Source organism: Alosa pseudoharengus, unplaced genomic scaffold (genome assembly GCF_046254945.1).
Source record: "Alosa pseudoharengus isolate Yale_2024_CS ecotype anadromous, Long Island Sound unplaced genomic scaffold, YU_APseudo_1.1 YU_APseudo_1.1_scf_13, whole genome shotgun sequence".
NCBI classification, from domain to species: domain Eukaryota; kingdom Metazoa; phylum Chordata; class Actinopteri; order Clupeiformes; family Clupeidae; genus Alosa; species Alosa pseudoharengus.
In genome coordinates this window covers 6,502,922-6,526,913 of record NW_027468598.1, presented here as the reverse complement: position 1 = coordinate 6,526,913, position 23,992 = coordinate 6,502,922, and the positions used below count along the sequence as shown (strand labels likewise).

Here is a 23,992-nt window from a genome sequence, read left to right as displayed (position 1 = left end):
AGCAAATGCAAAGAGATGAAATCCAACAGCCTTGTCAGGACATTTGGTATGATAGCCACCTTCAAAAGCTATGTACAATGAATGGGTGTGACTCAACAGACTTATATCAAATAATGTTATTGGGTCCTTAAGAGAATGAAGAATGATGACAGTTTTATGACTTTATTAGTATTTCATGAGTATGTATAAAATTAATTAATATATTAAAATGTGCCCACCTGGACTGAGTGCTTTGTAAGTGTACCTTACTCTTCAGTTTCATGGAGATTAGGGCTTTAGAGTGAGTCTCTGACAATGCTGTGTTAGAAAGAAAAAAAAGAAGTTCAGTGAATGGCACATACTATACAGATTGCCCATGACTGAAAAGAGAAAGAGAAAGACTGTTACCATTGCACTGCAGTGACTACATGCTGCGCAAGCGTGGACACATTTAGAGAACTCCATGACAAAATATGTGTGTAAATGGCACTTTGTGTGTCTGGGTGATGCTGTCTGTACTGTACCTCTCATGCGGTCTAGTGGGCAGTTCTCATTCTGCACCTTGTATCTGTGAGGTACCCAGATGTCAGATGTTGGCTTGAGGACAGAGAGCTGTCCATGGATTTTGAACTCCTTGCAGGCTTCCTTAAACCATTAGTACACGGACCATTAATAGCCATAATGTACAAGCTTCTCTCTCTCTCTCTCTTCAATACAGTTTATCTTTAGTGTTGCCAAATCACAAGGTATTATAAATTAATTCATGAGCTGACTTGCTGAGCCAGGGAAGTCTTTTATTGCTTGTCTCTTGATCCATCAGGGCAGGGCTCGAATTATCTTTGTCTTTAATGGGGTCTCTCTATCTCATAAAAAGTTACCACACCCCACGCATTGCCTAACAAGGCGATACAATGAAATAGCCTAGGCGCAAGTGGCGCTTTTGCGCAGTACAGTATATGCGCACGGTAGGCCTAGGCTTTACCTTGACACACGCACACGACATAGATTTTTCATAGAAATTGATTACTATGAATTTGAATTATTGATTGTAATAGTCCATCTCCCATTTCAATTTCACAATACAAAGAAATAGACTAAACGATTTAGTCTGTGCCATTCTTAATTTCACAACGTAACTCATTTAAACCAGACCACCGTCTCAGATAGGCTATCCTCAGTGTCAAACACAATAATCCATGTAGTGTAACTTATACACAGGGGAAAAAGCACTAACTGGCAGAAAAGAATAAAGCCAGCCAAACTATGTTCTAGTAGGCTAATGTGTTGAACCGTGGAAAATTAATAGACGAACAATTTTGGAGTTTGCACTGAGATATTGTCGGGTAGCCATTGAATATTCCGACATCAGAGATTGCTAACAGGTTTTTCAAAATAGCTGGGAACTTTCCAGAGCTCTGAATGGCAGAGGATAGCTAGATCATCAGATAAACACAATCATTGTAGGCTGCATTATGGGCCATAATTTATGGCTTTGTCAATCAACATAGAATAGGTGAAGCGCAAGTTCAACAGCAAACAGGACTTTTCAGCACGTATCAAACCACGTAGGGTAGCCCAATGAACGCCTATGCAAATAGACAAAACACTCACATCAAAGCAGGGTGACTTCTTCAAATTTGCGAGTGCTGTCAAATCGATACGGTTTGCTCATATAGTCTAGTGGTGTGGTGGTGAAGTGTCATGCTGCGTTCAAGAGCGTAGTGTAGGTCTACGTCCCGTAGTAGCCTATATTTTAATTTAACGTCTTTAAAGGGACACCAGGCAACGTTTTCACGTTAATTACTCATCTTCGTAAGTCGGTATATGGTTAAATGACTCATTACAGGGCGAATGAAGACTCTCTCGCCCGCCTGCCTGTAGGAAGAATATCCCGCTTGAAAGCAAGTTCAGTGTATCGTACCCGCTGACCGAAGCAGGATCAGTTTACATCCTGCATCCACAGCACAGAGGCAGGCTAACGAAACGCGATTGTTGCAAACGTGTGTATAATGGCAGAGCCGGCGAAGAAGCAGCGAAAACCCTTGACGGAAGATGCAAACAAAAAAGAAAAGAGCTTCAGACCAAGCGTGGGGGAGTTTCGTAGAGAAAAAGCATCAGGCTTGCCTGGTGTCCCTTTAATGGTAAGAGATCGCACAGGGATGGATAATGGGCGGTTGTTTAAGATTAAATTACAATGCCAGACACCTTCAGATTTGAGAGACCCCCTCAGGTTTTTGACTTTGTTGCTTTCATGGGAGCCAGTCCTCACTCTATGGGAGCTCGGCTCCCTCTGGCTCCCACGTAATTCGAGCCCTGCATCAGGGCTTTAGAACAATTAAAGCGGGGGGCACTTTTTGAAATTGACCAACAGCTCTGGATGCATTGATGTATTTCTATGTCTAGTGAATACTATCAAAGAACTATGAAGGCAGAGTTCTTTAGTTCTTTCTTTACTTGATCTCTTCCTTTCTTACTCTTTCTGTGTGTCCAACATACCTACATACACACCCAAAGGTCATTGTGCACATGCACATACATAATGAAGATTCATTTCTGCTTTGTTCAACTAACCTGAAAAGCAGCCTGTGCCCAAGCAGTGAACGATTCTTCTTGGGCATTCAGCTCGTCTCCCTCCCCAACTGGAAGCAAACTCCTGGCCCCCAGCTGTGCCAGTCTGGTGTCCAGGGTGTGGGCGAAGGCACAGAACTGTGGGTACATACGGGAGCCCAGGCCAAACACACAGTACCTGTGTGTGTGTGTGAGAGAGAGAGAGAGAAGTGATGTTTAGTTGTTATTAAACTGTTTAGATTGACTATATTTAATATAACATTCTACTAAATACTGTCAAAAGAATACCTGAATTTGTTTTTGAGGGATTCTAAAGTGAGGAGCCCCTTTTTGAAACTCTGTGGAATCATATACCATTCCAGTCATTGGATTATATTCAGAGTGATTATTGCAAGGTAATATCTTGAGTATCTCCAAAGCAACCAGAAAGTCTCTCTATACCTCTCCATTCCCTGGGGGGTCTCCGTTCCCAAAGGTGCTGGTCACCACAATAAGCAGACACTCAGTTTCAAGGTCACTGAGGACATACTCTTCCATGCAAAGGAACTGGAAAGAATCATAAAGGCAGTTTAAAATGGAGTTCAATGGAGGAGCCTTGTATGATATACAGTACCCTCCATAATTATTGGCACCTCTGGTAAAGTTGACTAAAAACAGGTATAAAAAATAATCTGTCGGTGATTTAATGTAATCTTGCAATGAAAACAATGAGGAAAAAATCGAACCTTGAAGGGAAGGACATGTATTCTGAGAAAAAGGAAAATCTAATAAAGAAATACATATTTTTTTAACAAAAACAGGCCGCCCACAATTATTGCCCCCCCTGCTTGTAATAGCTTCTTATACCTCCCTTTGCCAATAAAATAGCTTAGAATATTCTCCAACACCCCATATAGTTGGAGAATACAAAGCAAAGGATTTAAGACCATTCATCTTTACAAAATCTCCCCAGATGGTCCAGATTCCTAGGTCCACACTTGGGCATTCTGCTCTTTGACTCACCCCACTTTTTTCTATTATGTTATGTTTATGTTTAGATCAGGGGACTGAGATGGCAATGGCAGAAGCTTGATTTTGTGTTCAGTAAGCCATTTTTGTTTTGATCTTGATGTTTACTTTGGTTCATTGACCTGATGAATGATCCAATCATGACCCACTTATAGGGCTCCATCATGATAGTCTAAGGCAGGAATTCCCAAACTGTGGTACGCGTACCCCCGGTGGTACGCAAGCTGCTTCTAGGGGGTACGCGAGATGAAAAGGGCTATGGCCGACAGGTGTAAAATGAAAATTTTAAATCTTTTGTAATTAATTCATGAATAAATACATAATTTCGAATCAGGTCATAATGATATGGAAACATGAAATTAAAGGATATCATTTATAAACTCTGTATGTGTTCATCAACAAAAAGGGCAGCTTATTAAACTGCCCTTAGAATGCATTACTTTTGAATGCGTTGGATGGTCCGTGGTCCGTGGGGGGAGATGCGTTACGTTTTTATGTGTTTATGTGTCGGATGGTGGGGGTACACGAGCCGAGTCGGAATGTAGCCGGTGGTACGCGGGGGAAAAGTTTGGGAACCGCTGGTCTAAGGCACAGTGCAAAACGTATAATCAGCACGACGCAAAGAGTATTCCTATCGTACACTCGAGTTTTTGCCATGCCCGTCTCTTATTGAGCAGTGCGCCAAGGGGTGTGGCAATTAACGACCTAAGGAGGGGTCTAGCGCATTATCTAAAAATCACTAGCGTACACTACCTAAAACGCATTACGCCACTGACCAAGAGAAACCTGGTCAGAAATCCATGCGAGTTGTTTATGTTATTTTAAGAGCGCATTATCAACAGTGATATAGGTGGGTGCCCAACGCATCCTGCTTCTCTCATCCACAGGAACGTGCACCAGCGCACATCCATGCAAAACATTACAAATTACACCATTACAATGGGAAACATAATTATAATAAAGATATTACGAAATACATCTCACAATGAGTACAGTAGTTATTCACAATCATTTGCAAATTGGTAATGATGGATAAAAGTGATCAGGCGAGAGGCACATATGAAGCACAGCTAAAGATGCACAAGATGTAAGCAGCAACTCCTCTACAGGATAAATGTCCTTAGGTTTTTTATTCAGTCATTCGAATATTATTGGGGTAAGTGTTACATTTATAATTAAATGACAGAAAAAGCTTTTACCTGGTATGGCCTATAAATAAACTATTAGCAGTGAGGTCACTTTTGAAGATTTTTTGGGGGGACTTGGTGACCCCAAGATGATACTTTTTCTGTAACTTTCCAGAAGTTCTTATGGAATGTTTTGCCTTTCTTACAATCATCCACACTGTGTGTGGGGGCAAGATAAATATGGGCATTTTCAACAAAGTACCTAGTTTTTATAGCCATTCCCTGACTTACAAATGTCAGACACACGTTCCTTTTATTTAAATTTAGTGTATTCTCTTGTCTTTCCCACGCTGAAAGATGATTAGGGGGATTTAGCCTCTGTGTCACTTTATTTTCATACCATAGTGAAAAAGAAAGTCATGAACTACTTCTGAAAGTTCAGACACTTTGATCAACTTAAAGAAGTTGAATATACTGTCAATAGGAAAATGTTTCTGTTTTTTTATATATAATATTTTCTAGGGGTGCCAATAATTGTGGGTGACATATTTTTGCTAATAAATATTATTTCTTTATGCGATTGTCCTTTTTCTAAGAATAAACTGTCTTCCCTTCAAGGTTGGATTTTTTCTCATTGTTTTCATTGTGGGACTACAATAAATCAAACGATTATTTTTTATACCTGTTTTTAGTCACATTTACCAAGACTGCCAATAATTATAGAGGGCACCGTATGCTATGTGTTGTCTTGAAATGTAATGTTCCTTCTTACCCTGGAGTTGAATGCACAGTTGAGCATGGAGTTGAGCTTTCTGGCTAGAGTGAGGGATTTGCCTGTTTCTGTGGCGTACAGCACAGTGCAGCGCACACGCAAGGCCATCGCAGGACGCATCAGAGACACAGTGAAGAGCACAGCCCTGCAGAAGAGTGTCATGCCACATTGGTAATCACAATCATAATTCAATGTGATCTATATCTACTGACTGCTGTATACAAAATATGTTTTATGGTCAATGTCAACAACCAAATTATACGTGGGTTAGGCTATATTATGTGAAATTATATTCCCAATATTTATATATATATTTTGTGACTCAACAAATATCACCTAATGTACTGAATGCAAATGCCTTTTCAACTATTAATATGTCATATGCTACTGCCTTTTAGTCAACATTGTATCTCAAGATATAAGACAAAACAAACCAAGCAAACTATTAATGTCAGAACCTGGCAGCTGCCTTGAAATGTATTTTTCTTTTTTTCAGTTTTTTCTTATCATCTCTCCATACGTGAGTTTCCCAGGCCTCAGGCTTTAAACAACAGAAATAAAAACAGAAGTTCAATGTCTACTAACTTTTAAAAGACAGGACATCACAGTGAAGATATCTAGCCCCATCGGTACCTTTACATGCACAGTTTAGCCGAGCTACGGGGTTAGGGATGCCGAGCTATGGGCTACCATCCAGCCTGTAAACGCAGTAGTCCAGTCCAATCATCTAGCCGAGCTAAAACTGTATGGGGTGCCGTTTATAAAATTGGGCATATTATTTTATCCAGCACAGTTTTAGTATATTTAGCGTCACATGTAAACAAGAGCGCTACAATTTTAAACTTTTTCACAGACATTTACAGACAAATTGGTGTAAAAATGGCAATATCTTTTTCTAGGATAACATTTTGTAGGGGAACATATGAAGGGAAATGCTAAATATAAATGTTAAATAAAAATGCTAAAGTGGAGGGAATTATTACCGAAGTATGCATGTTTTACTCCACTACGCTAGATGGTGTAGATCATAGATGCTCCCCTCCGTGTTCATAAACACCGTAGCAGTCCTTATGCACTCTCAAATCGCGTACTTCTGCACTTACAATACCTAATTTGAGTGTGTGAGGGCGTTTACACTGAAAATTCCAACGACACAAAGTGCACTGCAAGTCTCCGGATGGAGGACTCATAACGCATGATGGTGTTTTAAGCCCCCAACGTCGTCTTCCAGGCATTGCTGCATGGAAGGCACTAGGGCAGGGGTCTCAAACTCAAATGAGCTGGGGGCCACTTCTGCCAACGTCATCTGATTGGAGGGCCACGTCAGTGTTAAAGAATAATACAAAAAAGAACGGCAAATACTACACAAAACTGCAAACAGAAAGTATTTTTTTCTAAAAAAAGAAAACAAAAAAAAGCATAAAAACATGTATGTGTGTGTTTCACACCAGATAAAAATATTTTCCTCTCATAACTTATTTAAACAAACTTTAGGTGGCAGGGTTAAGAAAACAACACCATTGGATTTTGACATCAAAATTTCAAAAGGCTTGAAAGTGGTCAGAGATAAAGTCCTACTGTAAACGTAAAAATCTGAGTATAAACAAAAGTTTATGAAGGGGGTAAATTTACCCATCTAATTTGCCACTGGATGGCAAGCACCTCAAATTATGCACCTTTCAGTATACTGGATGTTGCACATATTTGAGCAGGCTTACTTTCTTTTTTGTCATATTAGGTACCCACATAGGCCCAAGATGTAAACCAACAATAGTAAACTATCACTAGCCTATAACCACAAACCATTATTATAGGCCTACAATAAAGTAGCCTGGTCAAATCAGTTCCTATCGTGGGTGACTTTGTAGTTCTTCAGAGCCCTATTTTTACTACCCCTGCTGTACCACGTCCATTACGGACACTATCATCATGATTACCACTGCCACCTCCAGGTATATTGGGCAGAGGGTGGAAATAAGCATGGTATGCCTGGACACCGTCGTATACACGCAAAGACACCGTGACTATCACTCAATAGACAATCGATCATAATCTCCAAAATGCAGATATTCTCCTTCAGAATCAGAATAGGTGAATAACATAGCCTACCCAAGACTTTATCACACGTGAACGTTTTTTCAACATTTGGTGTAGGCCTATTTCTGCTTCAATTTATGCAAAACTATGGCCTTGCAATCATTACAAACAAATGCACGTCTTCGTGTTAAGTGTTTCCTGAAAACTTTGTTGAGCGAATTTGGGCTTGAATCGAAGCTCTGTGATGTGGGAATTCGCCTCAGAGGTTTTCGATGGATTGACAGTAGGTTGGGAAAGTGGAAAGAAGATTATAACTTTTTTACCATTGACTGTGTTTGAAGATGATCATGTCTGGTACATAAACACGACTTGATATCAATTGTGATGATGATGTTAATAATAATAATTGAAGGTGAAGGAAGTGTGAGAAGATTTTCTGTGTGAACCATCTATCAGACGAATTACAAGATTCAGTTCGATGGCTAACGTCACAAAGTTAAGTTCAAGTCTGCAGAGTACGATGAGAGGCCAACTGAAAAACGAATTTGTGTCAGTGCCCTCCCATTGTCAGTGCCCTGCCACTGAGACTGAATGACTCAAATGCAGAGCAGACGAAGTAAACTTAACTGTTTATTTCAGGCAAAACACACAAGATTAAAAATTTACAAAAGAGTTGAATCCAAAAACATCAAACAAACAAACAAACAAATCCAATATAAAATTCCAGAAGAGATACCTTAACCTGTTTACATGCAAGTAGAATGTCACATTTGGAGCATATTCCTGTTTACATACATTGAGGGGAGTGTTAATTTATTTTCATTGTGTCCCCTAGGTTATATCTGTGGCCTGAAATGCCTTGTATGTGAAAAAAAAACCTTCTTCCCGAAGCACTGTTGAATTTATTTCCTCAGCATATTAGGTCATATCATAGATTATTATAACAGTGAAAATAATAATAAAAGAGTTTTTTAACTTTAATGTCACTAATGCTGATTATTCAATGATTCATTTGAATTTAAATAGTTAAAATACTTTCGCAGCAAAAATTATATATGCGATTAATTTAGATTAATTAATCACAGAGTATGTAATTAATTAGATTAATTTTTTTAATCGATTGACAGCCCTAAAAAAATGCATTGACCATGGCGACAAGAAGTCCTCCCGGAGTTGTGCCTTTTATCATTACTTTCGGTTACAATAACTTCGTGCACAGAGGAAATAAGCGAACAGCTACATGCAAGATGTGTGGCCCCAGCATGGGCGTATATTTAGGGTGGGACGCTAAGGACTAGTCCTAATCAATATTTTAAGATGACAAAATTGTCCCCACCAATATTTTAGCGAACTTATTTGTGCTGCTGGTCATTCCGACAGCCAGCAAAACCAGTGCTCGAATTACGTGGGAGCCAGAGGGAGCCGAGCTCCCATAGAGTGATGACTGGCTCCCATGAAAGCAACAATATCTGAAGGTGTCTGGCATTGCAACTTAATCTTAAACAACCGCTCATTAGCACTCGCAAGTCTGAAGAAGTCACCCTGCTTTGATGCGTGTTTTGTCTATAGCCGTTCATTGGGCTAGCCTACGTACATGGTTTGATACGTGCTGAAGTCCAATTTGCTGTTGAACTTGCTCTTCACCTCTTCTATGTTGATTGACAAATCCATAAATTATGGCCCATAATGCAGCCTACTTCAATGATTGTGTGAACTGATATGTAGCTATCCCCTGCATTCAGAGCTCCGGAAAGTTCCACTTCCTAGATATTTTGAACATTGAGCGTGAGACACACGCATTTCAATGACTTCACAAGCTCACACATGGCATTTTTCACTCTGAGAAATTATTAACTTGCCCGCACAGAAATTTCTAAGGGCTATATTTTACAAACGTGTCACACAACGTTGCTGTCTGTGCGCTCATTCAGCTCAGAGAGCTGCTGTTCAGTTACTAACCTATCGGCCAATCAGAAAATTGGATTTCTCAACCAATCAGGAAATAGTTTTGTTTTGTTGCCGGGCGAACTCTGAGTTTCAGTTTTGTGAGCAGTCTCGGCCTTCTGTGAATGCATAGCGGAGGTGGTAAACGAGGTGGAGTTGGAAGAGAACAGGATAATCAGGTAATAACTTCATTCATTTCAATCTCTCATTAGTTACTATAGTTTTCGTTACTATAGTTACTCGTTTAAGAACAATATAATTTAAGAATGGCACTCAGACTAAATCGTTTAGTCTATTTCTTTGTATTGTGAATTTGAAAGGAAATATGGACTGTTACAATAAATAATATGTTGAAATTAATTAAAAGGAAGTAATTTCTATAAAAAAAACTCTGTTGTGTGCGTGGGGCAAGGTAAAGCCCTAGGCCTACCGTACGCATACTGCGCAAAAGCGCCACTTGCCCCTAGGCTATTTAATTGTATCGCCTTGTTAGGCTATGCGCAGGGTGTGCCAACTTTTTATGAGATAAGAGAGACCCCCTTAAAGACAAAAAGATAATTCGAGCCCTGATTTATAGTTTATATGAATTCCAAAATATGAAAAAGAAACCTATGACAACCATCGCTTTCTATGTGTGTGTGTGTGGAGGGTCAATCAAATTATATGATTGCCACTGATGTGAATGATCTCACAAACCAAATAAAAAATTTTAAAAATCGCAATAGTATCGAAATCGAGATTCTTCACTTGCTATTGGTATTGAAACAATAATGTTGGTATCGTGACAACAGGAGTTGTGGATGTGTCCCCACCAAAGCTGTTCCCAATATTCCCAATAAACTGATTTGAAACCGTTTATTGGCTGCATGGAACCAAGCTCAATGAAGAAACAGGTTAATTGGATAACAAGAGGATTGGGTAACAAGTGACTAGCTAGAAACAGAACTCTTAATTTTTGGCGACATTTAGTGGCCAAAACAGTTAATCCGTGACAGTTAGCTTGCCAACCGAGTTAAAAAGTCAAATCAAGTCACTTGACACTACCACAAGTGGTACGCATGTGAGTATCAATTTCAGGGATAGCCGCCCGCATAATATATAGACTACATGCTTCAGTAACTCAAGCTAATTTGGAATTAACAGAGCTGGTTCACTCCCTATTATCTCCATTGTACCTGCAATATGTTGCAGTTCCGCTAGGGGCGATCATGAGTAAGTGCAAAAACAATGGGGGTCTATGGAGCTAGATGGCTAAATTTGTCTCTTTCACTTTATTGTCGTTGAAAAATTAAAGGTTGAAAGTTGAATGAACGAGTACTTATGTCGTTTTGATTTCTTACAGGTTGCGTCGTTGTTGCCCATAACTCGCTAGCATTCTGCTAATGAATGACGTCATTGAAACGTTTGAAAGGCGTTTTAGAACAAATAAGTGTTTCCCGAGAGTGAAGGTTCTCCCCTTATTAAACATTCTCTGGAATTATCGAAGCATGTTAGTCGGACCAAAAGAGCTTTGATTTCCTCCGATTTCAGACGGACTTACATGTTTACATGCATTTCAAAACTTTGGTTTGGGACGAAAATTTGTTTTGTGTCATGTAAACGTACATTAGGTCTACTCAATCTGATCCACAATGTTTCCCTACCTGGTAGTAGTAGAAGGGGGAGAGGATGTAGCTGGCCATTTCCTGGTGGAACACAGCTGTGAGAGAACCTGACATGGGTGGAACCAACCAGATCCAGTCTGCTGGACAACCTCCACGGAGACGAACCTCATTCTCCATGTGCTTCATGAAGGATTCTGAGGCCGAGTGGTGATCTATGATGGTTACTTTATTTTTCTGTGACAGCAGAGAAGTAGACTCAGAACCATGAATGATCCCCAGAGAACATGCTACATGCACACTTTTTACACCTCATTAGAGTAATGCAAGGGAATAACACAACATTGCGGTGAAATGTGTTATATAATAATCATGTGACCCAACCTGGAAGCTGTAAATAACAGCTACATTAACAGCCAGAAGAGCCTCGTCTCTCCAAAGGGAGGACAATGTCTGTGTCTCTAATCCCATTTTACGACCAACTTGCTGCAATGCAAAATACAACGTATATATTCAAAGAATATTTTTGAAACTGAATAAAATGCTCACAAAGATGGACGTTATTCCTTGTTAATCTCTGCTGTAAATCCATCCCATACCTCCAGTACATTGTACCGCTGGGGGTCACAGAAATCCCTAACCCCGATCTCTGTGCCCATAAACCAGCCATTGAAGGGGCAAGCTGTGAACTGAAGTCCTCCGACCTCTAACATCATGTTGGACACTGCGGGTAGGGCATACCACCTGAGCTGCAGGTCCTTGAACCAGTCAAACCTGTGGAAGTCAATGCCACGTGAGGACAGTGTGAACGGTATCATTTCTGTGGTACTGTTATACATGCTGAATGAAATTTGATAAGCTGTGGACTGACATGGAGTAAGTCCTCTAAACTCTGGGAGCATCTGTTTCTGTGACAGGAATGTGAAACATGACTCATTGGACTGATTTACACCAAATTACAAATAAATGAATCCTTTTATTAAACTGCTGATTAATAAAAGGATTAATTTATTTGTAATTCAAAAGAGCAGTTAAAGGGACACCAGGCAACGTTTTCGTGTTAATTAATCATCTTCGTAAGTCGGTATATGGTTAAATGACTCATTACAGGGCGAATGAAGACTCTCTCGCATGAGTACATCTCACACGTCTCACATGTACAAACATAACCAAAACCCTTGATGGGAGCACCAACAATTACCAGCAAATTCTTTGGTCATTCCTCTTTGTTGCTGTGGTTGTTCATGATCTGATCAGCAACATAACCCTACAAACCGCAAGCCCTTGTTGCGGGCCCCCAAAAATACCAACAATTACCTACAAGTTTGTCAGTGATTACTTTCCGTTCCTCTGGCCATTTATGATCCAATCAGCAGCATATTAACATACTAAGCAATATCCTAAATACACAATTCCGATGTGCAGCGTTAATGTGTAAACAGGGAAAAAAAACACATGGATTCTGATATTTTCAGATCGGTTTCAGGCCTCATTCATATGTGGAAATAATGCTATGAATCGGATATGTGCCAATGCAGTCTAAACATACAGAGCGGATATTCCCTGTCATTTTCAACTTCCACATCATTGAAAATGCCACAGGGCGCTATCTTAACGATCTGAAACGCAAGTATTAAATGCAAAGCGCAAGTAGCTTTGTGGGCGGATCTTGGGCGCTGTTGCTATTTTATCGGGATAAATGACTGTTGCGCCCGACACAAATCTAAAATGGGGTGGTCTGAAGTAGCTACATTACTCATGGGTGTGGTTTGGGCATAACATGCAATAAACCAATCAGATCTCACATTCCCTTTAACAACAGGTGCACTTGTTCCATAGCGGATTGCTATTATTATGGCGGATTTGCCAGGCGCAGCCAGGAGTGGTTCACAGGACTTCAGTTGGGAACAGTTTGCTATTGATTTTTCTTCTTGACAAAATGTAATACAGAAATGTCACAAAGACAGAGTTACTGATGTTTTGGGATCACTCTCACTGAATCACAAGGTTATGAATGCATGGTAATATTTTTGCAGTGTAATCTAACATTACCTCACTATAGACGATGCAGCTCTTCTGTCAGATAAGCTCTCTTCTCCTGTGCTGCTGCTGGGGCATTTGGGTTAAATGGCATTGGCATGTAGCCTAGAAATCTAGACGCGCCCCTAGCGGCAGCAAATTACATTTGCTGCCAGGGCTAGTCTAGCAACTCTCCGTTGGCTTGTGAGCTCCAGAAATCGAAACTTAATCAGGACATTGAAATCGTGTAGAGTCATTTGGTGGGCTTAACATAATGATTGATGGCAGAGTTGCAACGGTTTGGCTTGAATTCCCTGCTACTTCAAAACAAATATCCTATTGCGTCCTATTGCGTGCAGAGGGAATTTGAAAGACAACTGATTATCCCGCCCCTCGGACTGAGCACTGCGAACGGTGAGTGCCCAGACCCTACATTTTAATGTGGGTCTGGCTCGCCAGGCTAATTGGCATGCAGTTCAACATCACGTCTCCTTAAGTCCTCTAATATTTCCTAATTTATGTCAACACATCCATGATTTGTAGAAATGTGTACGCTAGACTTATGCCTATTTTTTCACATCTTAATGGACACCACAATGATTTCCCTCGTGTGGTAATATTTTCCTTGTAATACAAGGATACAAGGAAGTTTATTGTCACATGCATATAGTTACTGGAAGTAAGAAATGCAGTGAAATTATGTCTGGTGTCAGCCTATTTGTGCATTTATGGGGGGGGGGGGGGGGGGGTAAAAAGTGCAGTAGAAGAGGGGTTTAGTAGATTAAGTGGCAAGGGCTGCATAAGAAAGGTGGGGGAGAATTGGGATTGGGGGGGCACCAACAAGGAGCACCCAAGAGCAACAGGGGCAAGGAAAAGCTCCCTTACCAAGGAAGAAACCTTGGGCAGATCCACGGCTCAAGGGGCTAACCCAACTGCCAGGGGTCTTGGTGTGTGTGTTGGGGGGATGACAGGGGAGATGGGATAGTGTGCTGTGTATGTGGGGAGAGGGCAGTGTGCAATATGTGTGTAGGAGAAGCTTCCTCATGAGACAATGTGCTGTGTATTGGGGGGGGGCAGTGTGCTGTAAGTATGTTGGGGATGTGTGTTGGAGAAGCTTCCTGATGAAATAATGTGCTGTGTATGTAGGGGAGAGGGGCAGTGTACTGCAAGTATGGTGAAGGGACTTACTATTGCAAGCAGAGTACTGTATGTATGATGTATGTGAGTGATGACAGTGAAGATGTGTGTGTGGGCGGGAGGGGAGTGAGGCAGTGACTGTGTGTGTGTGTGTGTAGTGTGTGTGTGGGTAGGTGGGGGCAGTGTGCTGTAAGTATGTAGAGGATGTGTGTTGGAGAAGATCCTGAAGACAATGTGCTGTGTATGTAGGGGGGGGGGCAGTGTGCAGCAAGTATGTAGAGGAGGCTTACTGTAGCAAGCAGTGTGCTGTATGTATGTGAGGTGATGACAGTGATGATGTAAGTGTGTGTGTTTTGTGTGTGTGTGTTGGGGATGGGGGGGGGGGCAGAAAGGCTAGGCAATCAAGGACATGGGTAGATAGATGGAGGAGAAATCAAAAATAACTAGAAAAGCATTTCCTGAAGGAAATACAGTGCATGAAAATGCAAAAAATATGATGTAAAATATCATACAGAGTAAAAACAAACTATACTGGTTGCTAAGTAGATGAGGTTTAATATAGTTGGAATGACTGAACAGTTAAATAGGTGGATAGTTTAAATGGTTAAATTATTTAGGTAGATAGTTGACGATAACTGATAGTTGGAATGGCTCTAATGTTTGCTAGCAATTATGCTAACTATGTTATCAAAGATAATAATGTTAACCAAGTTACTATGCTAACTAGCATGTTAACAATGTTAAAATGTTAATTATGCTAACCATGTGACTTAGCTAACCTAGCTAATAATTTTTAGTAGTTATGCTAACTATGCTAACTAGCATGTTAGCATGCTAACTATGCTAACCATGTTACTTAGCTAACTTAGCTAATCATTTTTAGTAGTTTTGCTAAAAATGCTAGCTAGCATGCTAACATGTTAGCATGCTAACTATGCTAACCATGTTACTTAGCTAACTTAGCTAATCATTTTTAACAGTTTTGGTAAAAATGTTAACTAGCATGGTAGCATGCTAACTATGCTAACCATGTTACTTAGCTAACTTAGCTAATCATTTTTAATAAGCTTTATAATAATATAATAATAATAATAATAATAATAATAATAATAATAATAATTTATAATTATTTATATTATAATAATAATAATAATAATAATAATAATAATAATAAACACCACAACTTAGCTAATCATTTTTAGTAGTTTTGCTAAAAATGCTAACTAGCATGCTAACATGTTAGCATGCTAACTATGTTAACCATGTTACTTAGCTAATAATTTTTAACAGTTTTGCTAAAAATGCTAACTAGCATGCTAACATGCTAGCATGCTAACTATGCTAACCATGTTACTTAGCTAACTTAGCTAATCATTTTTAACAGTTTTGCTAAAAATGCTAACTAGCATGCTAACATGCTAGCATGCTAACCATGCTAATTAGCTACAGTGGGTAGGAGTGATAGTTGATGACGAGTAACAGTTACAATGGCTGAACAGTTAAAAAGTTCAGTAGTTTAAAGGGTTAAATTGTTTAACAGTGAAATATTGTAGTGAGGACTTTTATTTTGAAACAGTTTTTGGCAGAGGAAGCAGTTAACCAGGATGTGTAGTCTTAATATGGCCAGTTTGTATGCTTAACCCTTAAAGGAGTACCGTCACCAGGATGTGTAGTCTTAATATGGCCAGTTTGTATGCTTAACCCTTAAAGGAGTACCGTCACACCAGTGTGACGGGAATGTTGAGAAATGAACGTTCTAAAGAATATCTGGGTTCATTGAATTCAACATAGAATTTTAGAACCTTCAATTGTTGCGGAACTTAGAACGTTCAAAAACCTACACCTTTAAGGGTAGTTGATCCAGGTGGCCCGAACACCTGCCATAGGATTCTAATTGCTTAACGGCTCTATTGTGATGTCATCAGCCCATGTTAAGTCTATGGGGAAATTTTGAACAGTTTTTAATTAATAGTTTAAAAAGTATAAAAGTTACAAACCTGAAAAATACATAGCACCCATGTCCTAAGTAAGACCTACGTAACATAGTTTGAATGAAGTTTCTACGTTAAACGGTTGAAGCTGCATTAAACGCGTTAGAAGAAGAAGAAGAAGAAGCCTAGGAAGAACAGTACAGTGCATTTTCATGCACTGTAATAAATAAAAAGTTCTATGGAGATGTGCAAAAGTTGGAGAAAGTCAGATATGTGTGTGTGTGTGTGTGTGTGTGTGTTTTGACGTGTGATGAAATAAGAAAATAAAGGTCTTTAGCATAGGGAGAGGGATGTAAAAGTGCTAAAAGTCATGTAGGTGTGTGGGGGGGGGGGTCATGAGTGCTGAGGAGTGAATGAGTGCAAAGTCAGTATAGTGTGAGTTCAGAGTTGGGAAATGTTTGAGAGTGCTGAGGAGTGAATGTGTGCAAAGTCAGTATAGTGCGAGTTCAGAGTTCGGATGGCCTGGGGATAAAAACTTCTGAGTCTCTCAGTTCTAGCTTTGTGACTACATAGGCGTCTTCTTGATTTCACCATGCAGTTGCAATATCTGTTAAATGTTAGTTCTGACAGGAGATAACATTCTACAATTTACACTGATTTTTTCTCCTCTGTTGATCTCGCGACGTTGGTGAATTTGTATGCTTATCAAAAACAAAATACGACTTAATTTCGGGTTAAAATGCATTTTTTGTAATGCCTTACATTAGCCTACCATGTTACAGCAAATTAGGCCCATTTAGGCCTACATTATGCCACTTTTATAACGTGTTACTCCCAACACTGTATAGGCACAACAAAACACTAAGAGGGGAATTAACCCAAGTGCGTGCGTAAAGTCAAAAAAACGCTTATTACGCATATTTCACCCTGCCAGAATTCTCCCCTGTGTCATTCACGCGCGATAGAGGGAGAGTTACGCGTTTTGGCACCCCCAAACTCTGGGTAAAGGTGTTTGAGTCGTGACTCACTCGGATCTTTCACCCGTGTCTTTAAATTAACCCATGAGTCGCGAGTCTCTAGTATCATTAACTCGGATCAGTTGAGTCCTACTATAATTCAATCTAAAACGATAAACAGCGCCACACACAAACCTCTTGCAACATTAGCTAGCCTACAGTCCTAGCCATCGTAGCCGCCAAAAATGTAACAATTTCGTAGGCAACCACAACTCCACAAATCAACTCAAGCGACTGAGTGAGCAGGCAGTCCGAGGTAAGAGACTGCAGAGCCGGAAACATTGCAGACTCGCAGACCATGGGACTCAGGAACTGCTACAAATACACCTGTGACAGTGAGCATCTGCAGCATGCTAAGATTCGCTACTAGAATCATGTGAAGCAGGCAGGACTCGGTGTCTTCAGAAAAGACGCGGTAGACCATCTTCTGAACCTGAGCAACACCTGCAACTGCATCAAGTCCATTTAGAGGGACACTTGTTCAGCAGCAGCTGCTGCCAGCAAAGATAAGTGCTTCTTCTGTCAGAAGCAGACAAAAAAGCGTCTTCATGAGGTGTCCTCTTTCAATGCAGGCAACCAACCAAGAACTATAAGTAATATTTTGAAGTCAATGACTTTTAACAGGCAGCCAGTGTAAAGATGCTAGGATGGGAGACAGGTATTATTTCAGCCAGCATAATAGCATTGCAATAGCATTGCAATAGTCTATCCTTGAGATGACAAAACATTAATTTCTCGGCATCTGGGAAGGATAAAGACTTCCTTATCTTTGAAATGTTCCTTAAATGGTAAAATTAAGTTTTTGTGATCTGTTTTATGTGATTACTTAGTGCTACAGTAGGTCCTGGTCAATTATAACTCCTAGGTTTTTAACACTTGTGGATGAGGTCAGTGGAAGATCACTATATGTAGCCTGTAATGTGGATAGGATATCCCTCATCTTTTTAGAACCTAAAACCATGAATTCTGTTTTATCTGAGTTCAAAAGCAGAAAATTATTCGTCATCCATGTCTTTATATCTCTTATATATGTGTCAAGTTTGGCTAACAGTGTTAATTCATCAGGTTTTATGGAGAGGTATAGTTATGCATCATCTGCTAAACAACAGGGGCCTCAGTACTGAGCCTTGAGGCACTCCACATTTTACCATAATCTGCGTAGATGGTTTATTATCGACCTGTACAAATTGTTGACGGTTAGGAAGGTATGATCTAAACCAGTGTTTTTCGACCTTTTTTGTGCCAAGGCACACTTTTGACACTTAAAATGTCCCACGGCACACTAACACACTAATCCTGTGTGAAGAAAAAAATAAACATACCATAGCCTAAAATTTCAAATAATTCACAGATATGGCCTTATTATGGCTTCTATGCAAGACCTGCTCAATATAACAAGCGCCCTCTGTTTCATTTGTAGGTGACTATATCTAATTTAATTGTTGTTTTGAACTGGATATGTGATGAATCTGTGAATACTGGATATGGGGCCCCCGTTGTACAATGCCTGCATACCACAAATAGTGCAATCATACAATCAATGAGAGCATGTGGTTATAAATTCTTTGATGCAACAGTTGCTTTTCTGGACCAGTGAGTGACATTTGGGTAATTTTCTGCGGCACACCTGATGATCTCACGGCACTAGTGTGCCCCGGCACAGTGGTTGAAAAACACTGATCTAAACCAAGCGAGTGCTGAGTCTTTGATGCCTATCAAATTTTCAAGCCTAAGTAGTATGTCATTGTCTATGGTGTCAAAGGCAGCGCTGAGGTCCAGGAAGACCAGTATCGATACAAGGCTAGGTTTTTTGAGGGAGGGCTTATTAACAGATGTCTTAAACGACTGCCCTGATAGCATTGAATTTAGAGCAAAACATTATCCAGGCGGGGAGAGCAGTCTTAAGAAGGTGAGTAGGAATAAGTTTTAGTAGACTAGTTGTAGATTTTGATGAGGAAATTGTGGAGATGAGATCTAATATGTTGTGTATATGTAAATGAATTAAATGTTGTTTGAGGTCTCATCTGTGATTCTGTGATTTTGCTATCTTTCAGCAATGGAGTATGTGTATTTGGTGAAACTGATTGGTTATTGATCTTATCTCTAATTGTTTGACATACAATCATAATACTGACATACAATCATACTGTTAAAAATAAGAAAATAACTGTTTTGTGAACTTTATTCAGCATAACCAGTGATTTAGGCGAAATGTATGGTGTTAATTATAGTGAAATATACAAATTCACAAAAATAGGGTTAAAACAGGTAAAAAAAATACATAAAAAAGACATAATTTTTCTCCATGTTCAATGACCTCTAAAGACAGTCCAACCACTCTCCACTAAATTAACATTTCAATCCCACAGAAACCACATAGGCCCCCTGACTAAGAATCCAATGAAAATGACAATGAAGCACTAAACATATGCTGAAAACAGCACTGGTATTTCGCACGGCAAAAGTGGGGGGGTCCAAACTAACAATTTTAAAAAGTCTCGTATAATGGCTCCGACGCCCATGCTTCACTAGACGCTTACGAGGGGGGTTGTGGGAGATTCAGGTAGGGTTGCGACTTTTTGGACTCGCCCACTCTGTCAAAGAGACGTGAATCATGTTTTGGCCTACAAACCTTTTAAAATATCGAAAACGGATCATTGATAAGGGAAAAAAAATATCATGGATCAGGAAAAAAATAATTTTCCTCGGCCCTCCCCCCAGGCCAAAAAAATTCTCCTGGGCCTTCCCCTGAGGCTTAAATTTTTTTATTAGGCCCTCCCCCCACTGACGACCGGCCCTCCCCCCCGGTAAATATCGTACAGTCCCTTACCATCAGAGAAACAATTTCCTCTGTGTGTAAGTTGACCTAACTTTCCAACTCTGCACAGTATCCCATTAACTGCATGACAGTGGGCTATTTGCGTTAGTCTATTATGACCACTTTTTTCGGTAACGAGTAATCTAACGCGCTACTATTTACAAACCAGTAATCAGATTAAAGTTACTTATCTAAGTTACTGTGCATTACTATTTTTGTAATTTCCCTTAGTAAAAAGATATATTCTTTGCTTTCTTCTTGTCTTGGGGATTAATGTCATGTAGGACAATTCACGTGTAAAACCACACAGCGACACAAACGTAAACAACAATGGAGGGAGAGAGAGATGTACATTTCATCAGTCATTACTTTGAGTTTGTGTCAGCTAAACCTGACAACATTAAGGTACATTGTACATACTGTGCTGGCGACAAAGTGCTGTCTAGCTAGCGTCATGGCAGCGTCAGTGCCCCTCAAAAAGGAAGATTTAAGACCCATTTCACATCAGACACAAAAGTATACCCAATTGTCTCATAAGATTAAAATATAATGATAGTCTTGCACACTGCACTGTTTGTAACAGCGACTTAAGCATTGCTCACGGCGGGTTAAATGATTGCAAAAGACTTGTTGAGGTGAGTTTAACAAGTGTAATTTCATTTGCATACTACTCAGGCCTATACATGATGGCTAGTTGCCAAGGCTACATGAAAAAAAAAAATCTACAAACAAATCTACATATTTTACTATAACAATTTCTATCAATAGGCCTTCCTTATTTGGTGTACTTAGACATTATTTAACAAACATCTGAATTTCAGTATCTAAGCATTACATTAATACACAGGATTAGATGTTAAAATCCCTTGTGCCAAAATCCAAGGTAAAAACACATTCAGAAGCCCCTGCTCAAGTTTAACTTTAAAAAGCACACTACCCACAAATCCGCCAACAAATGGTCACAAACACAATACAAATGGCCCATCCAACAGCAGTGTATATAGCATGCGGCATGTCATTGGGGTTATCAAGTGGGCGCCCTCATTCACCGATGTTTCGTTAAGTTAGGCCCACGACACCTCATGAAGGCTTAACAGTGAAACCAGCGTCCTGGAGACACTCCCCTCCATGCTGCCACCATATTACCACATTGAAATATCCAATACCCAAAATACTCTTTAACCAGCCCAGGCATGGTCAAAGTTGGCTAGGTTGGTCCGTCCCGTTGATGTGGACTGAACCATAGCCAAAAAAACCCTGGCCAACCAAACATCAACCTAGGCACAGCCCATCACAAACACAAAACAAATTAGCCAGTTAGCTTAGCCAGTTAGCTTAGGCCCCATCACAAACACAAAACAAATTAGCCAGTTAGCTTACGCCCCATGCTGCCACCATATTACAACAACAAACATCCAAATACCCTTAACCAACCTAGGCATGGTCTAAGTTGGCCCGTCCCGTTGATGCGGACAAACCATAAACCATAAAAAACAAAGCCAAGTACCATCAACCTAGGCACCGTCCATCACAAAATAAATGAGCCAGTTAGCTTACCTTAGCTTGCGCCCCAGGAAGGGTAACTTCTCACCCACAACCATTCGCTTGCCCGTTCTGCTGCTAAAAACATGTTACTAACCACCTGCCTTAGACTTCGACCACAAATGCCCAATTCAGACAGCAAGCCAATAGCAGATCTGGCCACAAACCCACGTGCACCGATTTCAATAGGCCTTAATCGTGCACTCCAACCTCGCTTAGCTGCCTCCTCTGCTATTTCAGTGTATTTAGCTCTCTTCAGCTCATTGGCCACTTCCACTCTGTCTTCCCAAGGAACAGTGAGTTCAATGAAGTAAACTACTCCACAAGGGTTTACTTACACCCACCCCTACACCCCCCCCCCCCCGTGCTGCACATGGCCCATTATATCCCTATGCTTCAATGCTGATTGAGCTTGCTTAACTAGTTTATTTACCGTGACGTTTCGGGCCAACTCAAGCCCTTCATCAGACGTGAGTCAACAATCCAAAGACACCCATATATGTACAATTAAGTGATCACATGATCACACAGTGGTGTTACACAGGCAAGTAATTACCCAATCACAGCAATAGCCAACACAGGTTCAGTAATGCAGTGCATACATACATCCATACACATATCTACATTTTCCAGAAACCCCTACATACACTATATACAAAATTTACAGGAATCCAACAACTACAAAAACATGACCTCATTCTCTGTCCACAGGATACACAACGGTCAGATGTCAAAACGGACTGTGCAAAATAGTGCAAAATGTGCAGATTGGCATCTCTCATCAGGACTTCTCATGTTCACTTACAGTACATATCCATAAAAATGTGCAAAATGGCGACTTATCACATTGTGCAAGTTAGCGTCTATTGTCAGGACTCATCTCATGTTCACTGATAGTACATATCCATAGAACAAGCATGTCTCCACATCTCATATGTCAAACAACAGCCAGCGGTAAGCATACATAAGCTAGATATCAAAAAACAGTCTGTGCAAAGTTGTGCAGCATGGCATATATTATCACATTGTGCAAATTCGCATCTCTTGTCAGGACTGTGCAACAGGGGGCCCAAGCTACAGGAAAGGCCTAAGATCGAAGTCCTCATTGAGGCCGCGTGGTGACAGTGTGTCTAATGTATATATCCAATATGCTTCCCTCTTAAGAAGTAATGCATTAACATCCCATCCCCGACTGGGTGGTTTGATCAGTTCAATTCCTGTATATCTTAAGGACGAGACATTGTGCGAGGCCTGTGTGAAATGAAGTGCTACTGGACTTCTAATGTCATGGAGGCGGATATTGGATCTATGTTCAGAAATCCTCGTTTTTCAGAGGTCTAGTGGTTTTTCCTATATAAGCCAATCCGCATGGGCATCGGAGCATATAGACGACATTGATGGATGTACACGTTATAGTGCCTTTTATGTGGTAGATCTTCCCGGTGTGAGGATGGTTGAAGGTTTTTTCTCTTGTGAGTGAAATTACATTGACTACAATTGCCACACCTGTAGTTACCAGTGGGTATTTTGCGTAAGAAATGTTCTTGTTGTGGTGGGAGATGTGCTCTGGCCAGCATGTTCCTCAAGTTGGGTGGTTTTTTAAAAACCACCCTAGGGGGTGAGGTAAAGGCAACCAGTGGGGGATCAGACTCAACAATGTGCCAGTGTTTTTGTATGACTGCTTGGAACGCACGTCCTAGTGGCGAGTACTGTATGACACAATTTATTCTAGGTTCTGGTTGGTTTCTATTCTTTGTCTGTAAAACTTCTGCTTGTGTAGTCCCCTTGAAACGCTGACCGGCTCGAATCACCCACTCACGCTTGTATTGTCTTTGATGAAACCTCTGCTCTAAATCTCTGGCCTGCAACTCATAATCAGTGTCTTTGCTACAGATGCGGCGAATCCGATTGAACTGTGATATGGGAAGACTCTGTTTTTTGATATCTAGCTTATGTATGCTTACCGCTGGCTGTTGTTTGACATATGTGATGTGGAGACATGCTTGTTCTATGGATATGTACTATCAGTGACATGAGTTCTGATAACAGACGCTAACTTGCACAATGTGATAAAGAGTCGCCATTTTGCACATTTTTATGGATATGTACTGTAAGTGAACATGAGATGAGTCCTGATGAGAGATGCTAATTTGCACAATGTGGTGATAGACGCCAATTTGCACAATTTTGCACAGACTGTTTGTGTGACATCTAGCTGGTGATTTGTGATATGTGGTTTGTGTATACTTGCTTATTCTATAGACAGCTACTATAAGTGAACATGAGTTTAATGCCAACATGCTAATTTGCACATTTTGACAATGGATGCCAATCTGCACATTTTGCACTATTTTGCACTATTTTGCACAGTCTGTTTTGACATCTGACCGTTGTGTATCCTGTGGACAGAGAATGAGGTCATGTTTTTGTAGTTGTTGGATTCCTGTAAATTTTGTATATAGTGTATGTAGGGGTTTCTGGAAAATGTAGATA

The 23,992-nt window shown here is 40.3% G+C and overlaps 1 protein-coding gene across 1 annotated transcript in view; it reads right to left on the bottom strand.

Annotated features, from left to right (window-relative positions):
• Positions 1-23,992, bottom strand: part of LOC143121066 (nitric oxide synthase, inducible-like) — a 63,830-nt gene that overhangs the window by 7,651 nt on the left and 32,187 nt on the right. The window contains exons 9-18 of the mRNA XM_076281462.1: positions 11,636-11,810; positions 11,421-11,522; positions 11,079-11,273; positions 5,913-5,995; positions 5,455-5,599; positions 2,989-3,093; positions 2,836-2,885; positions 2,551-2,725; positions 504-624; positions 219-297 (exon numbers count right to left, since the gene is read on the bottom strand). Of these exons, the coding sequence (XP_076137577.1) occupies positions 219-297; positions 504-624; positions 2,551-2,725; positions 2,836-2,885; positions 2,989-3,093; positions 5,455-5,599; positions 5,913-5,995; positions 11,079-11,273; positions 11,421-11,522; positions 11,636-11,810 (1,230 nt within the window). The remainder of the gene's footprint in view (positions 1-218; positions 298-503; positions 625-2,550; positions 2,726-2,835; positions 2,886-2,988; positions 3,094-5,454; positions 5,600-5,912; positions 5,996-11,078; positions 11,274-11,420; positions 11,523-11,635; positions 11,811-23,992) is intronic.